At 34.6% G+C, this 10,993-nt stretch overlaps 1 protein-coding gene across 1 annotated transcript; it reads left to right on the top strand.

Moving 5' to 3' along the window:
* The first annotated feature begins 1,951 nt into the window (after positions 1–1,951).
* On the top strand, positions 1,952–9,313 carry TSBP1 (testis expressed basic protein 1). The gene is given in 5 exon segments (XM_081827540.1): positions 1,952–1,976; positions 2,987–3,007; positions 3,733–3,747; positions 8,305–9,150; positions 9,153–9,313. Coding segments are annotated over 5 exon segments (1,068 nt in total).
* Positions 9,314–10,993: the final 1,680 nt, after the last annotated feature.

Raw genomic sequence — 10,993 nt, 5'->3', positions numbered from 1 at the left:
AAAAAAAAAAAAAAAACAGTATGGTACTGGCACAAAAATAGACACATAGATTAATGGAACAGAATAGAAAACCCAGAAATAATAATATAATAATACTGTCAATTCAACTTTGACAAAGCAAAAGGAATATCCAGTAGAATAAAGACAGTCTCTTCAACAAATGGTGTTGGGAAAACTGGACATTTGCATGCAAAAGAATGAAATTGGACCACTTTCTTATACCACACACAAAAATAAATTCAAAATAGTTTGAAGTTCTAAATGTGAGACCTGAAACCGTAAAAATCATAGAATTGAACACAGGCAATAACTTCTTTGACATCAGCTGTAGCAACATTTTTCTAGATATGTCTCCTGAGGCAAGGGAAACAAAAGCAAACTATTGAGACTACATCAAAATAAAAATCTTCTGCACAGCAAAGGAAACAATCAACAAAACTAAAAGGCAACCTATGGAATGGCAGAAGATATTTGCAAATGACATATCTGATAAAGAGTTAGTATCAAAAATATATAAAAAAAACTTATAAAACTCAACAACCAAAAAACAAATAATCCAATTAAAAATGGGCAGAAGACATGAAAAGACATTTTTCCAAAGAAGACATACAGATGGCCAACAGACACGTGAAAAGTTGTTCATCATTAATCACCAGCAGGGAAATGCAAATCAAAACTACTGTGAGATATCACCTCACACCTGTCAGAATGGCTAAAATCAAAAAGACAAGAAATAGCAGGTATTGGTGAGACTGGAGAAAAAGGAGCACTGGTGCACTGTTGCTGGGAATGCAAACTCGTGCAATGACTGTGGAAAACAGTATGGAGATTCCTCAAAAAGTGAAAAATAGAAACTACCTTATGATCCAGCTATTACATTACTGGGTATTTACCCAAAGGATACTAAAATACTAATTCAAATGGATATGTGCACCCCTATGTTTATAGCAGCATTATTTACAATAGCCAAATTATGGAAGCAGCCCACATGTCCATCAACTGATGAATGGATAAAGAAGTGGTATATATATATACAATGGAATGTTATTGAGCCGTAAAAAAGAATGAGATACTGCCATTTGCAAGGACATGGATGGTGCTAGATTATATTATGCTAAGTGAAATAAGTCAGTAAGAGAAAGACAAATACCATATTATTTCACTCACATGTGGAATTTAAAAAACAAAACAAAAGAGGAAAGGGGGGAAAAGGAGAGAAAAGAGAGACAAACCAAGAAACAGACTTAATTATAGAGGGTAAACTGATGGTGGTGGGTGGGAGGGTGGGTAAAATAGGTGATGGGAATTAAGGAGTGCCCTTGCTGTCATGAGCACAAGGTGTTGTATGGAAGTATTGAATCAGTATGTTGTACACCAGGAACTAATATAACTCTGTATTTTAACTAACTGGAATTAAAATAAAACCTTAAAAAACATGAAGAACAATAAAATTATACCTCTATCTCACACAACTCACAAAAATTAACTTGAAATGGATCACAGATTTAAACATAAAACCTGATACCATAAAAGTCTTAGAAGAAAACGTAGAGAAGAAGCTCCTCAATGCTGGTCTTGGCATTGATTTTCTGGACATGACACCAAAAGCACAAATAACAAAAACAAAAATCAACAGGTTGGACTACATCAAATTTAAAGGCTTCTGCACATCAACAGAAACAATTAACAAAGGGAAAAGACAACCCATGGAATGGGAAAAACTTTTTGCAAACCATATATTAGACAATGAGTTAATATCCAAAATATATAAAGAACTCATACAATTCCATAACAAAAAAGAATCTGAATACAAATTTGGCAGAGGAACTGAATATTTTTCCAAAGAAGACATCCAAGTGCTCACCAGGTACATGGGAAGTGGTCAACATCACTAATCATCAAGAGAAATGCAATCAAAACCACAATGAGATATCACCTCATACCTGCTAGAATGGCTATGATCAAGAACACAAAAGGTAAGTGTTGGCAAGGATATGGAGAAAAGGGAACCTCTGTACACTGTTAGTGGGAATGTAAATTGGCTCAACCACTATGGAAAACAATGTGGAGGTTCATCAAAAAATTAAAAACAGACCTACCATATGATGCAGCAATTCCATTCTGGGTATATATCCAAAGGAAATAAAAACAGGATATCAAAAAATACATATACGTTCATGTTTATTGCAACATTATTCACAACAGCCAAGGTACAGAAACAAACTAATTGCCCATACCAATGGATGACTGGATAAAGAGGATGTCACACACACACACACACACACACACACACACACACAGGATATATTCTTCGACAGTGAGAAAGGAGGACATCATGCCATTTGCAAAAACATGAGCATAATATGCTGAATGAGTAAGTCTGACAGAGGAAGACAAGTACTGTATGGTATCATTTGTATGTGGAATCTGGAAAGCCAAATTTATTTTAAAAAGAAAGTAAAATGGGGGTTACTAGGGGATTGTGGGTGGGGGGATAGGACAGGTGCTATTCAAAGGTACAAATTTACAAGTAGTAAATAAGTCCTAGAGATCTAATGCATAGTATAGTGAATATAGACAACAATATTGTATGACAGTCACCAAACTTGCCAAGAGACTAGAACTTCATGGTTACAACCACAAGAAAAGATCATTATGTAATGTCATAGAGGTTCTAATTATTGCTACAATGGCAATCATATTATAATATACTAATGTACCAAATTAACATGTTGAACACCTTGAATTTGTACAATATGTAAATATATTTAATAAAAATATTTTCATAAAATAGCTAATCACAAGATCTTTCTAAACAGTAACAGGCCAAGAGGAAGGGGAGGGATAATGGAGGTTCCCTACATCTAAATAAAAGGAACTTAGTTGTTCATGACACAGATTCTGCCCATCCAGTGCAGAAGAGTGTGGCTTTGTGTAAGAAAGGAAAGCCCAACACCTACTGATGCTTTTTTCTTATCTCTTTCAGTGGACAGCTCTGGAAAAATCAGTAAGTTTTGATCATTTCTTTGCCTTACCTATTTCTGTGTCTAGGGCCTTTGAGTTTTTGTTACCCAATTTTTTTGTATTTCATGTTCTTCTACCTTAGAGTAGTCAATATTTCTTAAATAAGTTATTTTCTCATACTTTGATTTCTTCTTTTCTATTTCCCTTTTGGAACAAAATATAATGGTCTTGTCTCATAATTCTGGTTATTTTCTACCAAAGATTATTGGTAGCATGTATTCCCAGCTAGTCTACCACAAGGGAGCCTGTTTTCCTTGTGCTATCATCTGACAATGGATAATTTTTCCTAAAAAAAGAAAATCACCTAAAATTGACAAAAAGAGTAAGTGTCAGGACAAGGTGGTGATTTTGATAATTGGCCAACATTACATATTTTTCCAAATGATCTAAAGGGGAGTGGGTAAAAAACTGACTTATGAGAGAACAATGAAAGTAGGAAATGCAATAGCTTGAAATTTAGTAGAATAGATATTACCTACCCAAGGATTCTATCCCATACATTAACAAATGGCATCCTAAAGAAACCTGTGTCTGTGAAGTAGGATGTGGAGCGTTGGCCAGCAGCACTCCTGAGGATGAAACAGAGGGTTTTATAGTACTTGGTGGTGCTGTTTCTGCATTCACCTACAAAGGGTATTATTATTGGGAGTGGGATTTTCCTTGAGTTAGAAAATTCCCACTGATCGATCTTTTGTGTTTTATTTTTAGCACTATCTCCTATGGGTAAGTTATTCTCAACTGTGATATTTTACATTGTTTATATTTTCTGGATTTGCTGTTTCTACTCCCAAAATAGACTTGTGTTTCTAAGGACATTTTAAATTTTCCTATTCTCCAGACTCTTCTAATATTTTAAATAACTATTTCTGGAGAGACAGCTGTAGAGGAGATGAAGTTCATACAAAAGGATGCCATAATCTCTGGCCATCTTCTAGGCTCTGAAAAAGAATCTCCTTTCTAACTCCCAGCAAACTATAATGAAAGAAAGATTGGTTTCTAAATTTTGTGAGTTTTTTGCTGGTAATTTAGAACTCTTTTTGTGGTTATAAGTGAAGGTCCACTGAATCATATTACCAGAAAAAATAACTAGTTAAGAAAAAAACTTTATCTATTTTCTCTTGCCTTCTAAGTAACTTTACTTTTGAGGAATAGTAGGTATTGAGCCCTTCTATATACTGTTCACTGTGCTAGGCATTTTCAAAAACCTTATCTCTTATTCTTAGCCTGTCTGCTAGCTATTGTTATTCCCCACTTTACAAATCAGTAAATTTGCTCACACTTGCCTAAGGTTAAAGAGTTGGTAAACAGCACTGTCAGGATCTAAATCCAGGACTTCTTATCTCCGAAGTACATACTCTTTCCATGCCAACACATTGCCTTCTATACTGAATCACAAAGGCCTTTTTTGTGATTAGTCCTGAAACCATATCTATAAATAAAATGTTTGTAAATACAAATACACATCCACTAGAGAAGATATATAATTAAATGTATGCAAAAGAATAGTTTTAAAAATAAAAGACATCCCATTTAGATTAATGTTTGGCTTTTAACTGCTTTCTAAATTCAGATTTCCCATCAGGATTATTTAATGCCTCAGCTCTTCAAGAAAATCATATGAAACAGAATAATAATTCTTAAAACTCTGTAAATATACAACCATAAGAAGCAAGTAAAACTTAAATTTAGTAAGATATAGTTCAGGCATCTCAAACTTTCCAAACACTAACAAACACAAAATATATCTTTATATTTAATTGTTCCTCTTTCTCAGTTCACACTAGGAGAGTGGGTTTGTGAGTAGGAGGAGGTTAAGTTGAAAGGGATAATTGTTTTCTTTGCATTCACAGTACAAAAAATAATATACATTCAGAGCAGTAATGATGTATCTGCCTCTCTCAAACGACCTCCCCACATGGGGAAGGTGATACGAGTGTGTATGTTTTCTTTACAAAAAGAAAGAGGGCTTTGGGAAGGCATCATAGGCTAAGGCCCTCCCTGGAAGTGAATTCATTTTTAATGACTATGGTTTTTTTAAATTGCCAGGAAAAAAATCAGTTCAACCTTTTAAAACTTTTTCTTGTAAAAGATATATTCTTGTTGACAATATTTTAAACATATTCTTCCCAGTTGATATTTTTAGCAAAAAGAGATTAAGGTTTAATTCATTGTTCAAAGAAAGATATAAGACAGATCAGCTATCAAACTTCATCACCCTTTCAAGTTAAGTCTCTTAATTTCTCATCTCCATATATGATTTTTTTTTAAATGTTAATTCATGGACTGAGATCTACAATGAGTCATGCCCCTAATGCTTAACAGATCTTTATGGTCTAGATATGAGTGTGCTCTCCCTGACAGCCACTGGGTAAAGAACTTCATAGGAATATTTTTCTAATAAGGCCCATAGTCTAGTTATTTTAAGTATCATATAATTAGAATTATTACTATGATAGCTAACTCATGATATCTTTTAGCTTTAACAAAAATTAATCCAGCTTAAAATCTTTAAGTAGCCTGCGTACATTATAATGATTGCCAAGGTCTTGATTAAATATTTCCCTTATAATTAGAATTTTGCTATATAGTCTACTGTGTGCAATAAATGGACTTTCAGCCAGCGCTTACAAATCTTTATATTATAGAGATTATGAGATCCCAGGGGAAAAAAAGATTTATGCAGTATCTAGAAATTTGAGAGAAAGGAGGGAAGAACTTAGGATTTGGTGGAATAATGATTTGTAGCTTACTTCTACAATGCAATTAAGTTCAAGATGGAAAATATACAGCAAAGATATTAAAACAACCAAAGATATGAAGATACTATTAGAAGTGACTAGAAGTATTTTTTAGTTTGGTGGGAAAAAGAATAAAATTCTTTAAAATCCTATAAAATTAGGAAAAGTGTAACTAGAATAAACATTGTTTCTTTAAATCCTAGAATACTTACCTTTGATTAACAAAAATCTATAAAATTTAAGAGATAAAGTTAGCTTAAAAATGGGTCCTGCAGTAGTATACACAGTAGTAAATATGAAAATTATTCCCAAGAGATGGTAAAACTAAAAATATTCATATATTATGAAAAGTCAGCTTGTTAAGGACCACATTCCACCAAATTTGTAAGGTTGGAAGCTTCCGTGGAAAAACATGCTCTTCTCCACACCACACCACATCCTCCCAAAAAACAAGGGTCCACTGGTAGTACTGTCAGATTTCAAAATATTCTGAACTCTCTTTTTAAGTACAAAAATACTTAGGATATATTACTACTGATTTTCATTAGTAAATTGGAAGTGGGTTTATCTAGAATAAAATGTCAGTATCCATATCTTATTAAATAATCATTAGGGAGGAAAAAATACACAAAAGTTTCAGAAAGCATTATTATAAGGTTCTTAACGTTATTTTTAAGATAACTACAGCATCTCTTTGGATTCATAGTTACCTTTTTACCTAATGCAGGTGTGTCTCATCTTTTGCAACTTGTAATTCGGTTATGTGTGCATCAATATTTCAGACATCAAACCCTAAACATACCAAAAGGCTATTTCTATGAAAAAAAATGTTAATTTTTAAGCAAGAAATCTTCCTGTAAAGCAATTAAGTATTCCTCTAAAGAATTGGGTTGGAACTAAGAATGTCTTGTCTTGATAGATCAGAGTTTTTGCCTGTATGATCTCATTTGGTAGTAGTAATAGCCAATATTTATTGGACTACTTACTATGCTCCATGTACTGCATTGAGTGCTTTACTTAGATAATATTATTTAATCCTCATAACACCTCTGTGAAGTAGCTACTACTATTGCACCCATTTTACAGATAACAAAGTAAGGTTTGCTAAGTAAGCTCACCTGGCTAGTACGTATGAAGCCAGGATTTGAACCAGTCTGTCTGTATAAGCGATGCTCCTTAAACATTTGTCTAGAATCCTTAAATAATTCTACAAAGTGGGCAGAGCAAACTAAATATAAGGAAGGTGAGTCTTTGGGATTTACCCAAATAAACCCAGCTAGCAAGAATACTAACCCAGGTGTTCTGATTCAGCTTTTAAATTCAGTATTCTTTCTACTACATTAAATATTTAAATCGGTTTTCTTAAAGGAAGGCATGCCACTGCTCATAGCAAGAACCCACAGTAACATTTCCTGGTAACATTTTTTTTTCTTAATCAGGGAGCCAAATCACTAAAATAAGAAAAAAGAAAGCAGAAGCTAAAAATTTCAGTTTGGGGGCGCCTGGGTGGCTCAGTCGTTAAGCGTCTGCCTTCGGCTCAGGTCATGATCCCAGGGTCCTGGTATCAAGCCCCACATCAGGCTCCCTGCTTAGTGGGAAGCCTGCTTCTCCCTCTCCCACTCCCCCTGTTTGTGTTCCTTCTCTGGCTGTCTCTCTCTCTGTCAAATAAATAAATAAAATCTTAAAAAAATTAAATTAAATTAAAATTAAAATTAAAAATTCAGGTTTTATTAGATCACACAGAAATTGAGACATAGTAGAGCTGACTTACCTAAACATGGGAAAAGGGACCAGAAATTTTTGCAAAGTGAGTTTGCAGGTATCATAAGGAGCAGTCTTAGGCATTGGTTAAGACTGAACTCTGAAGTCTGACTTTTCAGGTTCAAATCCCAGCTCCACCACTTACTGACTCCAAGGCATATTCACATTCATTTAAACTTTCTGTACCTCAGTTTCTTCATCTGTAAAATGGGGATAATAATAGTACCTGCCCTATATGGTTGTTGTGGGGATTAAATGAGTTAATACTTTATATAAAATGCTCAGATCAGTGAGTGCCTGATATATGATAAGCACCCAATGATTACCAGCTAGTACTATTATTACTTTTGAATAATGAGACATTCTTATATTCAATATCCAAAACATATTTTGAGTTTTTTCTATTTTAAGAAACAATTATTGCTTTTTTGCACAATTTTTTCTAAAAATAAATTCCATTTCTTTTCAGAATACATCCTCCTTTAGCTATTAAGCATTATTCATCAGCCATAATGTACTGAATGTATGCCAACCAGTTCATTTGTAATACATTTTACCTCTTCTTTCAATAATCTTCCAATTTATTGAAGAGAGTCTGGAATATTATCAATACTTGTATAATTTTAAGTGTAGAGTTCCATCATTTTACATTTTCAGGAAATCTCAAGTTATCTCCAGCTTTTCAGTTTTAAGACAAAAAATAAACCAATATCAGGGGGAAAAGTAGGAATAAAGACAAAGTACTTGATATCTGAATTGTGCACTTTTGTTGTGTGCTCAGTTATATTTCCAGGTTACATGGATGCAGAACTTGCAAAAAAATCAGATTTCAAGGCCAAGATTCTAAAAAATGGAGCCACTATAAAGTCTGAGAGCAGCCAAGAAGAAAACAAGAAAACATTAAAGAAAGAAATCACAGATTCTGATGAATCCTTGACATCAAGGCACAAACCAGAGTCAAAAGGCACTGAGTTGGAGAAAGGCAAGATAGGAATGGAGGTCAAGGAAAAGGAGAGTGACACCAGGATACTAAAAGAGGAAGACCAAGTAAAAGTGAGTGACATGGGAATACCACAAGAACAGGAGGCCCAAGTAGAGATGAATGATACTGGAATACCACAAGAACAGGATGACCAAGTAAAGAAGAGTGAGTCTGGAATACCACAGGGACAGGGATCCCAAGTAAAGAAGAGTGAGTCTGGAATAAAACAAGGACAGGGATCTCAAGTAAAGAGTGACACCAGAATACCAGAAGGACAGGAGTCCCAGGTAGAGAATAGTGAAGCTGGAATACCACAAAGACAGGAGTCCTCAGTAGAGAATAATGAAGCTGGAATACCAGAAGGACAGGAGTCCCAGGTAGAGAATAGTGAAGCTGGAATACTACAAGGACAGGAGTCCCAAGTAGAGAATAGTGAAGCTGGAATACCCCAAGGACAGAAGTCCCCAGTAGACAATAGTGAGTCTGGAATACCACAAGTTCAGGGGCCTCGAGTAAAGAGAGAGAATTCTGAGGATCAAGGAAAGCAGGGAGATGCAAGGAAGAAGACAGATACAGAAGAAAATGATGCTATGAAGAAAAGTGATGAAGGAAAGCACAAAGTTAAAGGAAAGAAAGAATCAGAACTTAAGAGAAAAAAAAAGTTCAGTAAGAAGCAAAGACAAGTAAGGGAAGAAAGTACAACAAAAAGATGGAAAGAGTAAGGGCAAATAAAATGAAAGCTCATAAGTCAACTGATTATTATGATTCCCATCCTCCAGATGCAAGTCACAACCCAGTTATTGCTTAAATGGATCATAATTATAGAATCCCTTTAATTTATACATCTACAGAATGTCTACTATAAACGTTTCACCATTTTTAGTCCTCTCGGCCACAAATCTCAGCTTCCAATTCTTTGTTTTCTAAGTTGATACTTTTATGACTTAGTGAAGAAACTGGATACTTTCTGAAATAAAACATTTTGACTAAAGAAATGTATAATTTCCTTCTACAACTATTATATTAACTCAGTGACAGCCTAACCAATCAACCAATCAAAGCTCCTCATGGTAGGCTAAATGTTCATAAGGCACTGTTCTAGCAATAAGGGGTACAGAAAAATATATCTGACTCCCTGCAATAAAATAGCTTTTAATACATATAGTGATATGTGTACAAAGAACAATTTTTTAAAAGAAAAATCTGTCAAAATGTAGTTTAGATGGATGGTATGATTTAGCAACCTCTTGGGATGAGAATATAAAGGGGATAGCTTCCTGGGAAAGGGAATGGTGGTATATGTGTCTCAAAAGATGGATAAGATGTTTATACACTGAGCGAGGTAGCAAGAGCACAAAAAAGGCAAAGGAATTCAAGACTGCCACACCATGCTTTAGGAGAAGTAAGCAATTTTACTGTTGCAGTAGGCTCATGAGTGCACTCTGTAGTATAATTTTGAAAAGGAGGGTTAGAAGATTCTGAAGGAATATGAAAAACAAACCAGGAATTTATATTTTATTCAGGCAACTGGGAAGCCTTCTAGGGTATTTGGGAAGGAGAGTTAGGTGCATAAGTTTGCAGTACCAAAGTGTTAATCTTGTGATTGTACAAAATAGACTGAAGAGGAGAAACATCGTAAGTAGTAAATCTAGTGAAGAGGTGTTGGAGTTGGAGTATAAGTGATGGAAAGAGAATAAATAGAAGGGATAGATATAAGGTATTTTTTCAAAGAAGAAATCACTACTTCATGATGACTACATATGAGTAAGGAAAAGAAAAAAAATTGATGACTCCATAACTTTTGAAACTGGGTGACAGAAAATCCATAACAAACTGGGAGCTAGTTTGTGGGACAGGGAGGGAATAACCAATTGCTGAGTTCAAGGAAACAAACACTTGTCATTCGAGAGGGGTCTGAAGTCAGACCAGTAGAGATAATTGAAGACATAAAGTAAATGAGTTCCCCAAAGAGCAAAGTACAGACCTAGCAAAGGCACAGGCCTGAGAACTGAGCCTGTTAGATGTAATAGGTCAAAGAAAAAAATTAAGGTGTGAGAAGATGTAAGGAAAACCTGTATAACAAATGTTCTGATAATGCAGGAAGAAGAGAATTTAAAGAAAGGATGGCTAAAGGAGTACATTCCACAGAATGTAAGTCAAAACATTTTCATTCCCACTAGGTCCGGCAGGCAAATAAGTCATACAATAGGAAACTACAACTATGAAAACCATGTGTGCCATTCTCTAAAGGCCACCAAAAAGGCAGGCAAGTTAAAAACAATTGCTAATCTTCCCTTAAAGGTACAGGCATGGAAGTTTTAAAGGACCCCAGAAAAAGAAGGGGGAAGGAGTAAGCTATCAAAATAACACCATGTTTAGCAAAATGATGCAAATACTAGGAAAATGAATAAGTACATGAAATTTCAAGATAATTTAGATATAAAGATAGCAAAGTGGGACTTTAAAAATCAACAGTGGTAAATTTTGT

The sequence above is a fragment of the Leptonychotes weddellii genome, chromosome 8 (genome assembly GCF_054177405.1).
Source record: "Leptonychotes weddellii isolate Sample4059 chromosome 8, ASM5417740v2, whole genome shotgun sequence".
Classification (NCBI taxonomy): domain Eukaryota; kingdom Metazoa; phylum Chordata; class Mammalia; order Carnivora; family Phocidae; genus Leptonychotes; species Leptonychotes weddellii.
This window is presented reverse-complemented; position numbering and strand designations above follow the sequence as displayed.